Source organism: Lepus europaeus, chromosome 22 (genome assembly GCF_033115175.1).
Source record: "Lepus europaeus isolate LE1 chromosome 22, mLepTim1.pri, whole genome shotgun sequence".
Classification (NCBI taxonomy): domain Eukaryota; kingdom Metazoa; phylum Chordata; class Mammalia; order Lagomorpha; family Leporidae; genus Lepus; species Lepus europaeus.
In genome coordinates this window covers 26,731,287-26,749,249 of record NC_084848.1, presented here as the reverse complement: position 1 = coordinate 26,749,249, position 17,963 = coordinate 26,731,287, and the positions used below count along the sequence as shown (strand labels likewise).

Here is a 17,963-nt window from a genome sequence, read left to right as displayed (position 1 = left end):
GACTGCAGGGCCTGAGCAGAGGCCCTGGCAGCTGCCTGCTTCCATGGTTACTCCTCCTCTGAGCATCCCTTCTCCCCACAGCCCAGAAAATCCATACAGGACCCACGCAACACACAGCGGAGCGGTTATCGGGAGCGTGGTAGCCACCCTGGAGAGGGTGTCTCCCCTCCTGGGGTGCAGCTCTGGGCACAGGGGTGCTGTGGGGCACATCCCTGAACTGCAGAAAACAAGGTGTGTGCCGAGGAGTTGCTGGGGACCAGGGCGAGGCTGGGGGGCTCCTGGCTGTGGAATGGAGGTTACTGCTCCTAGTCCCAGGACCAGAGGGGCAGGGAGCTGACCCGTAGGAAACTCGCCCTGTGGTGGCATCCTTCCTTGGGTGACTGTGGGTCTCAGGGGTGCCTGGGGTGGGGCGGTGGAGTCTCTGGGAGCCGCCAATCCACACCCAGACCAACACAACCACCCTTGCTGAACACAGGGAGCACCAGGCAACAAACATACAAGGATGCTTCAGGAAGTTCATGGAAAACGGAATTCAACAGTAAGTTAATTTTGGTGCAAAAAAACTGAAACCAGGCCTAGTTTTTCGTAAGACACACTTTCCATGAACTTTTTTAAGACACTCCCCACCCCACTCCCAAAACATCACCTTGCCAAGGCCCCCTACCCACCCTGGGGGTCGGAGAAGGAAAGGAGCCCAAGCTCAAGGCTGGACTGGGCTCAGACACGGAAAAACCCACGATTCTGAAGCTCGGCTGGCCTCTCACCTGCAGCAGAAGTCTCTGGACCTCTCCCCACGTGACAGATGAAAACGATTGGAAGGAAAAGAAATGGGCCAACAGGGGTCTGAGGAACATGGCACACGCTGCAGGAGGCTGGGGGAGGGGTGGGGGTGACCTTGGGCTGAGGGGGTGGAGCAGGGCCACTGTCCTTGTGTGTGGTCATTTCACCTCCACCAAGTTGGCCATGAGGTGCCAGCCTCCTGAACCCTGGGTTCCCAGCTCACAGCCCTTGGGTGCTGTCCGCCTGCCATGACGCACCCTCCCACAGGTGCACCCTTGGCAAACCCAGGCCTATGACTTCACGTGCGGTTCCCCACTCCTGAACCGGCCTATTGCAGACAATGGCAGCAGGGCCTGGGTCAAGGACAGCCAAAGCCCTGCCTGCTCCTCCAGGGGCGCAGATACACCCAGGACCATAAGCCAGGACCCTGACCCAAGAAGTCTGCGCACAGCCACGCAGCAGCCCAACCCCGTCAACTGCCAGGCGTGCGACACCTGCCGCGGCAGCTCCGTTCTTCAGCTTTTTAGCTTCCTGACCACAGTGGACCATTTTGCAGAAGACAAAGCGGAAGCACGGAGGAGCTGCCAGCCCACCCCAGGTCACGCCCAGTGGGGTCTCCAGGCCGGAGCTCTCCTGCCTTTGGCACATGGCTTCCCCCCACCTTGCTGCCCACCCAGGCTGTGACTGGAACCTCACCAGGGCTTGAAACTCCCAACAACCACCCTGGGCAAACTCTGATTTTGAGCAGCTGCTTTTGTTCAGGGACAATTAAGAGTGGGTGCCACTCACAAGTGCCCCAGAGAAGTACCACTCGCAGAAGGCCTAAAAAGTGCCTGAAGCATCGACACGTATTTAGATAGGAGTCCTCCTGACAACTCTGGAAGGGTGTGGTGGTCATCCCCATCCTCCAGATGGAAAAACTGAGGCCAGGAAGCCAAGCCCCTTGAGATTCACACTCAGGCTTCCTCCCTGTAGGACACAAATGATTTCACAATTCCGCCCTCCTTATGACCTGTGCTCTGGAGGGCCTGTGACCTCAACCCAGGAACATCAAAGGAAAAAGAAATATGGGATTCATTCATTCCCCGCGGCAGGTGGTGGCCTGGCTGGGGTGTGGGGAGGGCACGGCCACCCCCGCAGAGCCAGCCCCCCTGCGTGGGGCACTCATGGGCACACACCCCGGGCAGTGGTCAGGGGCGGAGGTTCCAGGAGGAAAATGACGCGTGGGCGAACTGGCTGGACACAGAAATGCGGTTGCCCGGGAGGTTTTGATTTGTAATCTCTGTTTTGCAAGGACCGGGGATTTTTCTCTTAAAAAGTACTTCACTTCCTCGAATTTTAGACCTTTCACAAATATTTTTTTAGGAGAAATAAGAAGAAAAAGACGAGAGGGGGAAAAAAAAAAAACTCGAGAGAATGCCTGTTAGAGCCACTCACTTCCACAGTGAATCACGGGTACCAAACCACAGCTATGCGGCTGACAAAGGAGCTGTGTGTTTTCTCCTTTGATGATTGCAAATCATTTAGTAATTTTCACTATGTCATCTGCAGATAGAGCAATGGACGGACACACAGCCGCACCCTGCTGGGACCCGAAGGCCGCCGCCTTACACCACGGTCGTCAGATGACTTTGAACTTCATCCGTTTTCCCTTTCTAATCGTTGTCTGGAAGATTACCCTGCAAGGCTTCAACCTCCCCCTTTAGCCATCCCTGCAGAGGTGGGCTGCGTGTGCCATGCCTGGGGGGAGGTCGGGGGGGCGGGCAGGGGCGGGGGCACTGATCCAGTTCGCTCCCCAAGTGGAAACACGTGTCCATTCCAGAGCCCCTCTTTTTATTACTGTTCTCAGGATACCTCTTTGCTTTGCTAAAGGGATTGTCACCGGGGTCGTTCGGAGTTGCTGATGGCAGGCGTACAGATGAAGCACCTGGAAAACCCATCGACCCGGAGCCAGGACAAGGGGCAAACCCGATGTGTATCTGAGCTCAAAAGGAGATTTCACAGGGCCTGCAAAATCTCCACGAGGACTTTCAAGGCAAGCTCACGCCACAGTTTCCCACCCACATCCTCTCTCTCTCCCTCTCTCTCTCTCTCTCTCATACAGAGAGAGGGACTCACTGAGCATCACGGTTCTGCAAAGAGCAGCCTGAAAGAGACCCTGGGCTGTCCATCCACTCCCCTCCTTCCCTCATCTCTCCTTCTCTCTTCCTTTCGAACAAAAATCCTAAAGGGCTTAAGTCAGTCCAGGGCTCTGAGGACAGCACAAGCCTGAGCCGTGTGCTGCTCCTGTTCTTCCGAGGCCGGATGCTGGAAACCGCACCCACGGCCACTTTCACGAGGCTCCCCGGCCTCCCCCGTGTGGCTGGGAGCGAGGCTGCCCCAGGCTCTCGTTCCGCGTCTCTGCCTTGGCTGCCAGGCCCTGCGCGGTGCCCGCCAGCTGCACGCCCCCGCACTTGGCCTTGCTTACCTGTTCTGGGGCTGACGGCACAGTGCCTGGGAACACAGACTCTCGGCTGGGACAGAGGAGAGCTTGAATTGCCCTTCCCCTGCCCCTGGTTTCTAGCAGGAGTACCCTGCTCACAGGGGCGCTGAGGGCTGCAGAACATGCCAGAGACCTTCCACTCGCTCCTGGGACCCTGGCCAGCCCTCTCCAGCCCGTCTGGGCCCTGGGAGGCTCCTCCCCCCCTGCCCTCCAGTCTAGTTCAGCCGATAGGGAGCCCCAGCAAGAGGTGAGCAGAGGGACCACCCTCCCCAAGCAGGTGGGCAGGGGCCGGGTTCCTCTGCCAGAGCCCACAGCTCTGTCAGTGGCCGTGTCCTGGGGCTGTGGCTGCTCTGGGTTCAGGAACCCCTGGTCCCTTGCTCCTTGGCCCTGGAGGCTGCCCCAGGCATGCTCCGCCCCCTGTGTTGTCTGCCTCTCACCCTGTCCATGCCCTGGTAGATGGACCCTTTATTCAGCCATGCCCACCAAGTGTGCCAGCTCCTCCCTGCTGGAGCTCTGATCCAGACAAGAATACCAGCTATCAGGCCACCCTGCATTTGGTGCAGAGGTTAAGGTTAAGGTTAAGGTTAAGGTTAAGGTTAAGGTTTGCCACCCAGGATGCTGCCTGCCTCATCTACAGCCATACCACCCTGAATGCGCCTGATATTCAAAGCTAAGCCGGGTTGGGCGTGGTTAGTACTTGGACAGGAAGATGCCCGTCTCTCACATCAGATCGCCTGGGTTCAAGGTAAGGCTCGGCTTCCAATCCAGCTTCCTGCGAATGCACACCCTGGGAGGCAGCTGGTGACGGCTTGAGTGCTTGCCACCCGTGTGGGAGACTCAGCTGGAGTTCCTGGTGCCTGGCTGCAGGCACCTGGGGAGTGAACCAGCAGGTGGAAGATCTCTCTGTCTTGGTCTCTGTATGTCTGTCTCTTTCAAATAAGTCTTCTTACCGAGCATTGAGCACAGAGGTCCGTGACTCAGCCCTGTAGCCACTTTCCTGACCACACTGACCACAGCCCTGTGGAGCCGGTGTTAACGTCAGCATCATCTTACACTGAAAGAGCTCACATGGCCTCCAATGGCCGGAGGGCAGCAGAACCGGATGAAAGGGAGGGCTGGGTGGCCCCCAAGCCAGGCTCTCACTTCGGCCGGAGTGTCCCCAGGATGAAATCCCACCCAGCCTGCAAAGTGCCGGCCCACTCAGGAAAGGGCCCCCAAACAGCAGATGCATCCAGCAACCACACCAGGCCCCACACACCACAGTCCTCCCTGGAGCGTAACCCCAACCCAGCCCGACCACAACCCCAAGGTTAAAACCTCAGCCCGACGCCTCATTCAGCTACACCCCTAATCGCACCCTACCCACCGCTCCGTAACCGCCCTGGCTGACATCCACCCCTGGGGCTCCTGGTCCAGACACACCTCTGACAGCACTGCGGTGAGCACTGGGGATCTCCCAGCCCCTCTGCCTCCCTCTGCCCCCCGCGGCAGGTGCAGCCCGCCAGCCCACCCCACCTGCACTCCACTCGCTGGATACAACATCTGTGCCCAATTCAGCCCTGAGACATTGTGCAACACCCACTTCCTGCCCGCCGCGAGCCGGGGACTGTGACGTGGGGACCGCGACAGGAGGGGATGGCGAAGTCAGAACGTTGTGGATGCAATGAATCCACGGACAGAGAGGGAGACTCAGAGAGGGAGGAGTGGGGGCCTTCAGCGCCGTGGGGGCTGCCTCAGCCTGGCTTAGTCAGGCTCCTCTCGGAATGGGGAGCAGGAAGCAGCCCCTGTGGCCCCCGAGCCTGCCACCCCCTCAGTCTGCTGTCCCAGCCCTGCCCCCCGCCCCATCTGCCAGTGCTGCTCTGAGCTCTGAGAGGCCTGAGCTCTGCACCCGGCCCAGCCCCGCCCCATGGCGTGTGCACAGCGGTGCAGGAGGAGGAAGGAAGTACCCAGCCCCCACCCTCCCCGCAGCCTCTCCTGGGGCCCTAGGTCCAGGGTCAAAGCAGAGCCACATTTCACGCTCTGCCCGGAACAGGGATTTTACATACAAGCTCACCCTCAGGCCAGCCTCGGCCCCGCCCAGGGACTGAATGCCTTGGGTCTCAGGTATGTGCGTGGCTGTGGAGATGCACATCAACAGCACAAAGCCAGATGTCCACCCTCTTCCAGAGGGCTCTAGAAGGGACCTCAGTAGCTAAATCCAACTAGAAAGGATTCCCTTGAAGCCACACGCTTTGTGGAAGAAATGGAAGATACCTCTCTCTCCTTCTCCCTCTCTCTAGCAAAGAAGCCAAGTCTAGGGTCACCACATACGGTTGTACACGCTGTGCACTGTACAACTCTTGGGATGCCTATCACAGAGACGGCAGTGTGAAGGACAAGCCCCAGCACTGTGTCCAGCAGCTGACAGGTCCAGGGCCGAACTGGCTGCCTCCCTCCCCCGCCTGGCCGGAACAGAGTGCTTCTGACCCGCCCTGTCACGCCCAGCAGTCTCTACTAGGCAGGGATATGCTTGGGGCTGGCTGGGGCCGAGTGCCAAAGAACCTTCTGGAAACCCTGATGCAGCCCCACTGCACTTCTGGAACCTGTGCCTTGCGAGAGGCCTGGGCGGCGTAGGCCAAGGTCTCTGCGCTCCTCAGAGTGGTAGCAGGGCGCCTGCAGCTACAGGCTTGGGAAAATAAAACCCTTGTCACTCCTCTGGCTGGGGGCCTGCAGCGAGCACCCTCCCACGACTCCTCCCCTCGGAGCCTCCGGCTTCTGAAGCCACAGCCCCCGGCGAGGAGAGCTGGGGGCCGGCTGAAGGTCAGCTCAGAGTGGGCTCAGACCGGCTCTGCTGCAGGCAGCAGCGGAAGATGCGTGGGGAAGGAATGTCCACTCGCTGGATCCTTGTTTCCCGGGAGCCAGCTACCTGCTGGGCGCTGTTCTGGGAGCCTGGGATGTGTCAGTGAACACAACACAGACCTCCGCCCTGGACCTCTCAGTAGCAGGGGGAAAACAAACACAGTAAATCACCACATTATACGCCACGTTAGGGAATGGAAAATCAAAAGTAAACCAGATGAGAGGACTCTCAAGTTGAGGGCTGACGATATCCAATAATGTGAAAATGGGAGCCATCCCAATCCTGGCACGAGGCCAGGTCCAGGGTCACCTTGGAGAGCTGCACAAGTTAGTGCACTGTGCAACTCCCGGCATGCTTGTAACAGGCTCTGACGTGAAGGACATCCCTGGTGTTGTGTCCAGCGGCGAAGGTTAACCCTAAGGTTACAGAGACATTTGACGAGGACCCACTGGAGAAGCTTACTCCAAAAAATGGCCCACGGACATACGCAAGGCGTCAGCAAACACTCTAACCTACTGTCAGAACGGCCAAGAAACCCCCAAGCATCTGCAAGGCACGCTGCGGTCTGCAGAGCGAGCGTTCCTTCTCACACGTTGGTCCAAGGGCATCCTCACAACATCCTGCGAGAAAAGACCACGCTTCCCATCGCACGGCGAGGAAGCGACGTGGGACCTCCCGATTCCCAGTCTACCTGGAATCGTGTTCTCAAGGTTGAGGTAGTGGTGAGTTCCAGAAAACCTCAGGAGGTAATGTTGGGACTCCGGTCAAGAAAAAGAGAAAAAGGAAAAGAAAGGCCGGGAAGGGCCTGGAACCATCCTAGCCAGGCCTTCAGGGAAGGAGTGGCCCAGCGTGACAGGTGCAGCCTCGCTGAGGAGGGCTGCAGGCCGCCCTGAGTGACAGCTGAGGTCTTCCTCCAGGAAAGGCTGGCCTGGCCTGGACGTGACCTTGGAGAGGGGCAAAGTGGGGAATCGGCACCTGTTGGCACCAGGGACGGGACAGGGCACAACCGGACGCCACGCCGTCACTCTTGACCTCAGGGCAGATCCATGCTCTCCCCTCTGGCCCAGGGCAGGCAGGGGGCTTTCCCAGGGTCTCCTCTGTAAGGTGGTCCCCTGTCACGTCCCGGGGGAATGGGACAGTGGTCTTGGGTCTGAGGGACACAGCGTTCTGACGAGGAAGGAGGACAAACAGGATTCATGTGGCTCAAAGGAGCGAGCAGAAGGAAGGCTCCCAGGGCATGCTGGAGCCCAGGAGGGAGCCACGGAGGAGGGTGGGGGGCTGGAGCAGGAGCCAGGCTCAGAGGGCCAGGGCAAGCTTCCCGCTGACGCAGAGTCAGCGTCTCCCGGGTCCCCACGATGGGCCCGCATCCCAGCTGCCAACCTTCGCCTTGCCTCAGTTTCCCAGTCTATAAGCCTGGTCAGCAGAGTGGAGGAAAGCCCATTGTAGCAGATGGGGTGCCCCACACTGATTGGCCATGGAACGGGGCAGGTAGCTGATGAGATTTGCAGGCATTGGACCTAGTGCCTGCCAGGCACCCACTCATGGCTCTACCTGCAGGATTCTGAATTCTCCCACACCCCCTCTGAGATGGGCGTGAACTGGCCCATGTCAGAGTCAAAGGGACTGGGATTTCGGGGCTGAAGTGGCTTGTGTGGCTGAATCCTGAGGGCACCAAAGCCCTGGCACCCCTGCACATCCCCTCCTTCAACAACCGGACCTCCATCCGCAGGGTGCCCAGGAACCAGTCTGCCTCCCCTACACCAGCGCCGCAGGGCCTCCTTCCTGCCAGTCAGGGCACACAGCATCACCAGGAGACCTGTCCACGCAGTCCCATGGGGAGCCTTGTCCCACCTCCCCCTACACCCAGCCCCTGACTGCTGGGGGAAGAAGACAAGACAAGGCACCAAGCTGATTCGCCTTACGGAGTGTGGCTCCCAGCTGCCAGCCCCCAGTACCTGGGTAACCCATCCCCGTTTCTGGAAAATATTTGTGGCATCCATTGCCCTTAAAATAGAGGGGTGGGGGGCTGGTGCATCCCAGGTGAGCAGCAGATGGAGTCCCGGCTGCTCCACTTCTGATCCAACTTCCTGCTAATGGGCCTGGGAAGGCAGTGGAAGATGGCCCAAGTGCTTGGGCCCCTGCACCCATGCGGGACACCAAGATGGAGCTGCAGGCTCCTGGCCCAGCCCTGGCCATTGCAGTTGTTTGGGGGAGTGAACCAGCTGACGGAAGGTCTCTATCTGTCTCTCTGACCCCTTACTCTTTTTTGAAGTTCTGCTTTCAAATAAAGAAATCAATTCTTTTTAAACAATAGGGAGATGTCTTGGGTTAACCAGGTGGGCCCAGTGTCATCCCAGGGGGCCTTGAAAGTGGGAGAGGGTATCAGGAGAGCCCCAGGGGAGACCCAGCAAAGAGGGAGGCAGAGGGGAGACTGAGACCACAGACAGGTGCAGGAAGGTGGCACAAGCCAAGCGGTGGTGGTGGGGGGGCTTCTAGAGGCCAGGAAGCATCTCAGCTGATAGCCAGGGGAGGCCGGGGCTGCAGCCCCCCAGCTGCGAGGACCTGAGCTCTGCCAGCCACCCGAGGGAGCAGGGACACACTCTGCCCCGGGGGCCTCCGGGAGCGCAGCCTGCCAGAGGCCCTGGCTGACAATAAACTGCGCTTGCCTGCACCTGCGCCTCTGGTGGGGGTTCCTTATGGCAGCCAAGGAGCGTGCGGACAGCATGAGGACAGGTGGAGTGGGCAGAGAGGGGCCGGCCAGCAGAGACGGAGGGAGGGGCGCAGTTGGGGAAGGAGCCCCAGCCCCTTCAGCGGAGAACCTGCTGGGGCCCGTCACAGACACGCCCCTCCCCTCCCCTGTCTGGCTCAGGGCTGTCCTCCAGGCCCCTGTCCACGCCTTGACTGAGCCTGAGCAGTGTCCCTGGGGCTCACTTTCCAGATCCTCAGAAGCAGCAAACCTAGCGGAGGTCCCTCCCAGCCTAATGCGTCCCTGGAACCGGGTCTCCCAGAGAGTGGGTAACAAGGGGCCTGGGGGAATAGCCAGCCCCCAGGTCAGCCAAAGCTGCTCCTCCCCCGAGGCTGGCTGTGGGCTCTGCACACGCGCATGCAAGCACACACAGACACGCAGACACAGACATACACACATCCTGCAAGGCTCTCTCTACTCTGTGCCCCCTCGTCCTGGCCTGAACCACTGTTTCCCCAAAGCCTGCGGGTTCCAGGTTCTTAGAATCAGCCGCTGCCCCATCTCTGAGGTCCCTCCCCGTGGCCCCTGGCTCCCCGGGCAGGGCAAGGCACTCTGCCCGGCCTTGGGGCAGAAGCCTGGGCTGCAGCTCAGGGAGACTCCCCGGCAGCAGCTGGAAGGCATCCGTCTGCATCTGGCGCTCTGTCGGGCGTTCTGCTGGACCCTCCCTCTGTCCATGTCGGGGACACGCGTGTCCCGGCCCCTGTCCTAGGGGCCTCTGCTGATCCCCAATCGCACAGGGTCCCCCTGCATTTTACAGCCCTCCCCACTCTGAGAATGCCCTGAGCACTAGGCCACGTTGCGCCCTCTGGACACACAGGGCCTGTTCAAGTTGCTATCAGGAGAGAGGCCAGCGGCTGCCTGGGAAAGCTGGCCAGGCTCACAGGAAATGTCTGACACCACCAGGCAAGTGGGATTTGGCCTCCCAAAGCAAAATACAGCTGGGCCGACAGCGGGGCGCTCGCGTTTCCCAGATTCATGGCACCGAGGCCCCGGGGCAGAGAGGGACTGGGCTGGCCTGTGGGTGGCAGCTCATTAAGACCATCACAGCAGCCCCTGGGCCGGGAGCCTGTGACAGGTGAAGGGGACAGCCCTGGCGGGGTCCAAGATCTCCCCCAGGGTCTTGGTGCACAGGACACCTTCCCTGAGGGCTGGAGGCCCACGGTGCCCGTGCTCACTGTGATCCACCCACCTCACATCCACCAGGTGCCTCTGGTGTGCCAGACGCACAGACGCGTGCAGGGTCTCGGCTCCCAGGGAGCTTCTGGGTGAGGGAGCAAATGAAGAGACCACCCCTGCCCGCCGGGGAGGCTCACCCCTCTCACCCCGTGAGCAGCCTCAGGTGCAGGGCGAGCGTTCAGTGCCAAGTGGGCCCTTTTGCTAGCCTAGCTTTGTGGTTTGGACCAAGTGTTGGAGATCCGGTCGGAATTGGGCCCTTCTTTGAGCTAAGCTGTGGGGCAGCTCTGAGAGCAAGTGGCGGCTCCGCCTTTTGGGGCGCAGGCCCCTCGGTGGATCTGCAGGTGCAGCGCCAGTAAGTAAGGGCCGCAGGGGCTCAAAGAGCTATGTAGCCTTGATGGGGCAGGGGGCAGGGAGGGAGCTGGGAGAAGCAGGGCCAGGCCTTGAGGACAGGGAGGAGGGAGATGGGCTGGAAGATGGGGCAGGGCACGGCAAATGAGAGGGCCAGAGCGACCGACCGACCGACCGGCAGCGTGCACACACTGGGATCAGCACATGACAGACGGGTGAGCCCCTCAAGCCCAGCAGGAAGGACTCTGAGCCCACCCTGCCCCTGGCTGGAGCCTCCAGCATTCCTCCAGGTGCCTTCACATCAGGCCCACCCACAGCCAGGACCAATCAGAATAAGGCGCCAGCCCTGCTCACCTGCTCACAGCCAATCCCAGGCCTCTGGGTGGTGCACCTGGCCCCTGGGCTCTGCACGCAGGCCTTGCTTTCAGGGCTTGGCTCTTCTGGTTCCCTGGGCCTCAACCTGAAGCCAGCTTTGGGCTTTGCTGCTCCCTGCTGCCTTTGAGGTCCTGGAAGCCCACTCCCCCGAGACCCTGGTCCGCCCAGCCCCGCCCGCTTTCAGAGCCACTGGACACTTGCAGCCTCCTCTGCTCTCGCTCCTGAGAACTCAGCCGGCCGCTCCTGACCCTCCCTGCCCCCCGGGTCAGGGAGGCAGGGAGGTCGCCTCCTGCCCGGCTCCCCTGGCCTCTGACAGGGCAAATCCTTTTTCCCCTTAGTTCAGCAAGACGGGGTTGCAACATTTCAGAAAGAACTTCCTAAGGAGGCAGCGAATGGAAAAACTAACGTGAAAAACCCAAAGCAAAACACAGCCCCCTAAAAAAACGGACCGCTTTGCAAAGTTCAGATTTCCTGTCCTGAGCTCGAGGAAGTCTGGCCAGGTTGGCCAGCGAGCAGGCCAGGGAAGCCTGCCCGGCCGCGCTCCCCTCGCTGCTGTTTATTCGACTTCCTGCTCCCACACGCTCCTTCCAGTGCGTGGTGAGGGAACAGAAGGGGCTTTTTCTGGCACAGGGGTCTCCCGACATCGCAGAGGCCGCCGGCAGCAGCAGAGGGCAGGGGCGGAAGCTGACACCATAGAGAGCTGACACGGGCACCCCACAGTAATCCTTATCACAAGGCCACCGTGCACACATTAGCATCACCCCCACCTGACTGGTAGAAAGTAACTTGCCCAGGTCATCCACCTAGGAAGTGACAAAGGCAGGAACCAAAGCAAGAGACCTGACCCCAGGGACATGCCCACTTCCAGTTCACCCCCAACCTGGGCAAGGATGCCCGCGCCACCCCACTACCTGACCCCCCCACCCCCACCCCATGCCTGCTCGCAGTTCACAGCCCTGGCCAGGCAGGCAGGAAGAGCCAAGGACAACTCCACCTTCTCCACCAAGGGCTACACCAAGCACTCCTCAGGAAGAAGCCCCTCCAGAGAGGGGACTCACCTGGCTGGCGGCAGCTGTGGTGCGAGCGGCTGGGCTCTGACCTCCGGCTGTTCTCTGGGCGCGCTGCTCCTGCGCAGGTTCGGGGCGCCCTCGGCGGAGCGCCGCGGTGCAGGCCGGGAGTTCTGCGGGTCAAACTCTTCCTCGGGAATGACCTCCTCGCAGCGGGCTCCGCGGAAGCCCGAGCGGCAGACGCAGAGCTGGGGCCGGCTGCAGGAGCCCCGGTTCTGGCACGGTGGCTGGCACACGGCTGAGGATAGAGGGAGAGAGAGGGGTAAGGGCCGGGACCACTGGGCGACACTGGGTGACGCCTCCTGTGGGAAGCTCCCGGCTGTGCGCCTTTGGTGACGCTGCCACTTGGGACACCCCCATCCCATATTCAGCAGAGGGCCTGGCTTTGAGTCCTGGCTGCTCGTCTTCCCACTTAGCTTCCTGCTGAGGAGCACCCTGGGAGGTAGCAGGTGCTGATGGGTCAAGTGCTTGGGCCCCTGACACCCACACGGAGACCTGGATGGAGTCCAGCCTGGGGACAGGTGTGGTTGAAATTGGCCTCTCTCCCCCAAGCCAGGACAGTGTAGCAGCCCCCAGCCCACGGACCCCAGTCCCCAGCCCACGGCTTCCATCTTCACCACCCTTCGTCAGCTGGAGGAGTGCAGAGCCACAGCCTATGCTCAGAGGCCAAGGTGGTCGCGTGCCAGGACTTGCACTGGGACAAGGGCCCTGCCCCGGGGGAACACGTTCGCACTCCTGAGTACGTGGTCTTGCTCCTCCTGCATCCTCCCAAACCCAATGTCGCATCCACCCATCACTCATCATTCCACAGTTTTTGGGTGCTGGGCACTTGGGACAAAGTCCTTGCCCGCATGGGGCTTGCAGTCCCGTGAGGGACAGCAACAAGTAGCAGGGCCTCAGGAGCACCATGTAGGGTTGGGCAGGTGCTCCAGCCTGCCCAGGGGCTTTTCAGGGGCCAACGGGTGGTCAGAGTACCTCTCCGAGAGGTGGGATGAGAGGGGCTCAAAGGGGCTGGGCCCAGAAGATCCAGGCAGGGCCTCCCAGGCGGCGGCCCAGGCCAGCACATAACTCTGCAGGCGGGAAGAGCATGGTTAGCTCCGAGGCAGCCTGAGTGTCCTGGGGGGCTGGGGTCTGCGACCACAAGCTAGGGAGCGGGGACAGACACGCAGACCTCGTAGCCTCGGTTGCTCCAGGTGTGCCTGTGAAAACGCCAGGCACAAACGCCATGAGCAGGTGCCTGCGGGTTCGCACCCTCAACTCTCCTCTCTGAGTTCAAATCCAAACCACAGGCTGGATACATCTCCCCCAATTCCACCCGGCCTGGGTCCCCTCCCTCTCTCAGAGGCTTCCCAGTACCTTCAGGATCCAAGCTGGCTTCAGGTCAGCCACCAGACACTCCCTGGGAAACTGTGCCAGGTTGGCCTAGGGATTGGTGACCTCGGACCCCAGCTCCTCTGGAGCCCACCCAGTGCTTTCAGAGGTTAAGAGAGAATGAATGAGAGCTCATGCATTCACTAGCTGTGAGACCTGCAACATAGCCTGCATCCTGCCTGACACACAGAGCAGGACGCACAGACTCTGGGACAAGGACTGGGTCAATTGGAGCCTCTAACCCAGGCTGAGGCAGGGAGAAGTCAAGGCAGGCTTCCTAGAGGAGGTGATGCTGGCCCGAGACACAAAGGAGGAATAGATTGGGCAGTGGGCACACTCAGGGCACCTGAGGGCCAGCCTACCTATTCAGCAGAGTGTGGGGAAATAAGGCCTCCCTGCAAGGCGCTGGCCACCGGCTGGATTTCAAAGGCCAGGCATTATCCTCAATGCCTCAGCACCGCTTCCTGGAGGTCTCCAGGCTTCCAGGGGAGCAGGGACCCAGAGTGATAGGTCTGGGGTTATCACCTGGCCTCCACTCCATCTGCCAAGCAGACTTAGCCCCGGTCCAACCACCTGCCAGGCCCTCTGCTGTCACCATCAGATTGCCAGCCCGGCACGCACAGCAGGGCCAGTGAACACATGGGGTCGGGGAGAGAGGGGAGGAGAGAAGATGTGCTTGGTTCTTGTTTCTGGAGAGGAGCAGAAAGGGAGGCCTAGGTGGATTCCTACCCTCCTTGCTGGGAGAGACCCTGAACCTGGCACAGATGCCCGGAGGCTCATGCAGCTCCCACCTCTAAGGGGGTTGGGGAGTCTGTGCCCCAAATCCAGCCTTTGGCAAAAAGGCCAGCTTCCATCCTTCCCCTCCTGAATCCCAAGGATGGCCCAAGCCAGGCCAAAGCCAGGAGCCTGGGACTTCATCCAGGTCTCCCATGTGGGTGGCAGGGGCCCAGGGGCCCAAGCCAGCATCGCTTGCTGCCTCCCGGGTATGCAGCAGCAGGCAGCTGGATCGGAAGCAGAGGAGCCAGGACTGAAGCCCAGGCTCCCCGACAAGTAGGCAGGTGCCTTCGCCGCTGCACCAACCGCCAGCCCTCCGCCCTGGACTTTAACAATCAGACCTTCCGCCCTAGGGACCCGCCGAGACCCCAGTGTCTGTCTGTGCCTCACTGAATTCTGCATCTGCCTCATTCGCGAACGCCTTGTGCAAACACTTGGCGAGCACCTTCTCTGGGCTGCACTGGGTGCAGGGAGTGAAACACGACCAAGGCAGGGCCCTGGTGGAGGAAGCTCGGCCTCCCCCCGGCTCAGCGAAGCCCCGCGCCGAGCAGCGACTTGGGGCCTGCGTGAGACTTTGCAGGGTACGGCGACAGCACATGAGCAGCGAGTGGTCAGGGGCAGGACACGCTGTCCTGTGGCTCTCTAGAGTAGCAAGCAGGTAAAATCCCAACAGCCTCCAAGCCAGCCCACGCACTGCTGGGAGACACCGCTGGAGGAGACATCCCTCCCGGTTTGGCCATTTTGGAGACGGTGGAGACGCCCCATGTGCCGGGCAGGGGCCCCCACAAGCTTCGGCGGTCGGAAGTTTTGAACCTGCTCTTACCAACGCTGCTTCCATGTCTCTGGGGTTTCACAGGTTTCAGCAAGATGGAGCAGCAGTCATGGCTCCCTCTCCAGTGCTAAAGTGCTTTGTTCCGGGGTCGGTGTTGTGCTGCAGTGGGTTAGGCTGCCATCTGTGACACGTGCATCCCCATGTGAGCACCAAGGGTTCGAGTCCCGGCTGCTGCACTTCCAATCCAGCTCCCCCAGGCGATGGCCCCAATACTTGGGCTCCTGTACCCACGTGGGAGAGTTGAGGCTCCTGCTGGCTTCAGCCTGGCCTAGCCCCAGCTGTTGCAGCCATTTGGGGAGTAAACAGAACACTTTCTCTCTCTCCCTCTCTGTTTCTCACTCTTTCTCTCTGTAACTACACCTTTCAAATAAATAAATAGGAATCTGTGTGAGTGCACACACTATGGGACTGGAACATAAACTCAACTCCCCTCTCCTCCCCTCCCCTTCCCTCTCCCCTAATGGCCCACAGGGGTGGCTCCAAGTGTCTGCCTATGGAAGGAACATTCTGGCAGTTTCTGCTGGTCTGCCAGAAAACAAGGAAAATGAATACAGTTTTCTCTGTGTGTGTGTGTTTGTAATGCTATTTTTGTCCCATTTATTTAAAGAGCACTTTTTGTTTTGAGATGATTTCTTTCCTATGTTTTCGATGTTAAAATTTTCAATTAAAAGTGGTGGAAAACAGTTTCCTTTTTTTGCTCATTGTTGTTTTTCCTCCCTTAACATCCTCATTTGGAAAAATGAAGAGCCAGCCACCGGCTGGCACCTAAGACACCTGGGAGATTGTATCGATGCGTGCACTCCAGCGACCCTCTGGCAGGAAGTGAACAGCCGAGGCTCTTTGTGTAAAGAACCCTGGACCAGAACATTCCCAGGTCAAATGAGCACAGATTTCAAAACCCAAGTGTCCCGAGGGAAATTCAGAATCTCAGATTGGCCAGTGGCAGGGACCGTCGCGCAAAGCCAAGGAGGAAATGCTGGGGGGAGCAGGAGGGGTAGCCCCGGGGCTGCAGGGACCCAAAGAGAGAAATCGCCAGCCTCGGTGGGCTAGGCAGTCTTCACGCTTTGCCCCTGGAGCTCCTTCCTGCCCGTGGGTCCCTCAGGGTGCAGAGAAATCAGCCTAGCGTGCGTTCCGTGGCTCCAGGGACTCCTTGGGGGCCGAGGGCAGCGGCTGCGGGGGACAGTGCCCTCGGATGCCTGGAAGCCACACAGCTGCCCAGCCTCCCCGTGCCCGCCCGCCGGCGCCAGCCTTTAGCCATTCATAACTTGGGTTCTTCCAGAACCCTTTCTTCGCCACCCCTCCCTGGCACTCTCTTCCTCACTGAACATCGGATGCATCCAAGGTCTCGCTGCAGAGGGAGCCGGCTGCCAGCAGGCAGGGCAATAAAAGGAAACTCCTGGAAGTGCCTTGAAGGCCAGAAATGGAAGGCATTGTTCCCCCGCCCGGCTGTGCCCCTTCTGCCTTCGCACAACAGCCGGGCAGGGCTTCTTCAGATTTTCCACACAAAAACCCTGGTCTTGGGAGAAGACCAGCCTGGGAATGGGCAGGCCTGGGAGAGATTCGAGAAGCAGCTCTCGCTGTGCTGGCTACTCCCATCATCTGTTCAGCATCTCTGGTGCATCAGCTACTTGTAACGGAAAGAACATGGGGTTGGCGTCGGCCAGGACCCAGCTCGGCCACATCCCAGCTGTGTGACCCTGGGCACATGGCACCTCGGCCGCCTTGCCCGTAGAGTGGGCTGGTCATTCCTCTCTTAAAGAGTTGCGTGGGTCTCAGCAGGCATCCTGGGTGTGAGAGGACTCTGTACCCTGGAGCTAGGCTCGCCTATACCTTCTCATACTGTAGCCACAAGCTGTATATAGCCACTTAAACTTAATCCAATTAAAATTAAATGGAATTTAAAATTCAGTTCCTCGGTCTCACCAGCCATACAGCAAGGGCTCAACAGCTGCATGTGGCTCACTGGACCGGAAGAGAGACGTTTTCATCATCATAGAAAGTTCTAGTACAACAGCAACAAAACCCCACTGAATCCCTAGAGACAGGATAGCCTTAGAACCATTCAGCCTGGCCTTTTTCCCCAGGGAAAAGCCTGGTCAGCTCAGCTCATGGCTAGTTGGCGGATAAGTAAGAACTTGCAGGGCCGGCACTGTGGCGTAGTGGGTGAAGCCGTCACCTGCAGTGCCAGCATCCCATATGTGTACCGGTTCGAGTCCCAGCTGCTCCACTTTCTATCTAGCTCTCTGCTATGGCCTGGGAAAGCAGTAGAAGATGGCCCAAGTGCTTGGGCCCCTGCACCTGTGTGAGAGACCTGGAAGAGGCTCCTGGCTCCTGGCTTCGGGTGGATGCAGCTCTGGCCGTTACAGCAATTTGGGGAGTGAACCAGCAGATGGAAGACCTCCCTCTCTCTCTCTCTCTGCCTCTCTGTAACTCTGCCTTTCAAATAAATAAATATATCTTCAAAAAAAAAAAAAAAAAGAACTCACTCACTGCACAGTGGAGTCTATATTCCAGGCAACAGTACAGCCCCTCCCCCACCTCACCTCCCACCCCCAGGTGGGACGCTTGTCATCTGCTCTCCTGTGCCCCAGAGACACCTGCTCCCTCCCTCCAGGACCCTGGAGGAGGCCCAGGGACTCCTCCTCCCTCCAAGACTTCAGCTCCAGGGACTCTTGTCTGAGAGCTGAACCCCAGCTCCTGGCCAGACGACGGGTCCTGCCTCCCACACCGGAAGCTCCGCAGCCCACCAGGACACTGGGCCACCCAATCCCTCCTGTAGCCCAGGGCCCTCCCTTGCCCAGTATTTACCCCAGCCCCTCCCTGGGCATCCCACTTGAGACCCCCACCTGCAGCCCTCACTTTGCCCCTGGAGCTTACTTGCTGGGAGGCCCAGCTGGGGCCCTACGCTACTTCTCCACTACCTTGGCCTTGGCCTGGCACAGGAAGGGGACACTGCCAAGGGACCCCTGTCTGCCGGCCGCCCTGGGATCTAGCCAGGGCCTCGGCCTGTCCGTGGGGGCTGTGTCCCCCAGGCCTCGGGGCCTTGCCCTGCTCCCACCACAGCTGTGCAGGGTCGGGGCTACAGCTCGGGACGGCTGGAGACAGCACTGGGGCTCCGAGCCGGCCAAGTGCCCGGCTCCAGAATAGCAGTTGTGTTCACATAAAAGCTTCTA

The 17,963-nt window shown here is 59.9% G+C and overlaps 1 protein-coding gene across 1 annotated transcript in view; it reads right to left on the bottom strand.

Moving 5' to 3' along the window:
* Positions 1 to 17,963, bottom strand: part of LTBP2 (latent transforming growth factor beta binding protein 2) — an 89,251-nt gene that overhangs the window by 55,936 nt on the left and 15,352 nt on the right. Inside the window, exon 3 of the mRNA XM_062181633.1 lies at positions 11,805 to 12,051. Within this exon, the coding sequence (XP_062037617.1) occupies positions 11,805 to 12,051 (247 nt within the window). The remainder of the gene's footprint in view (positions 1 to 11,804; positions 12,052 to 17,963) is intronic.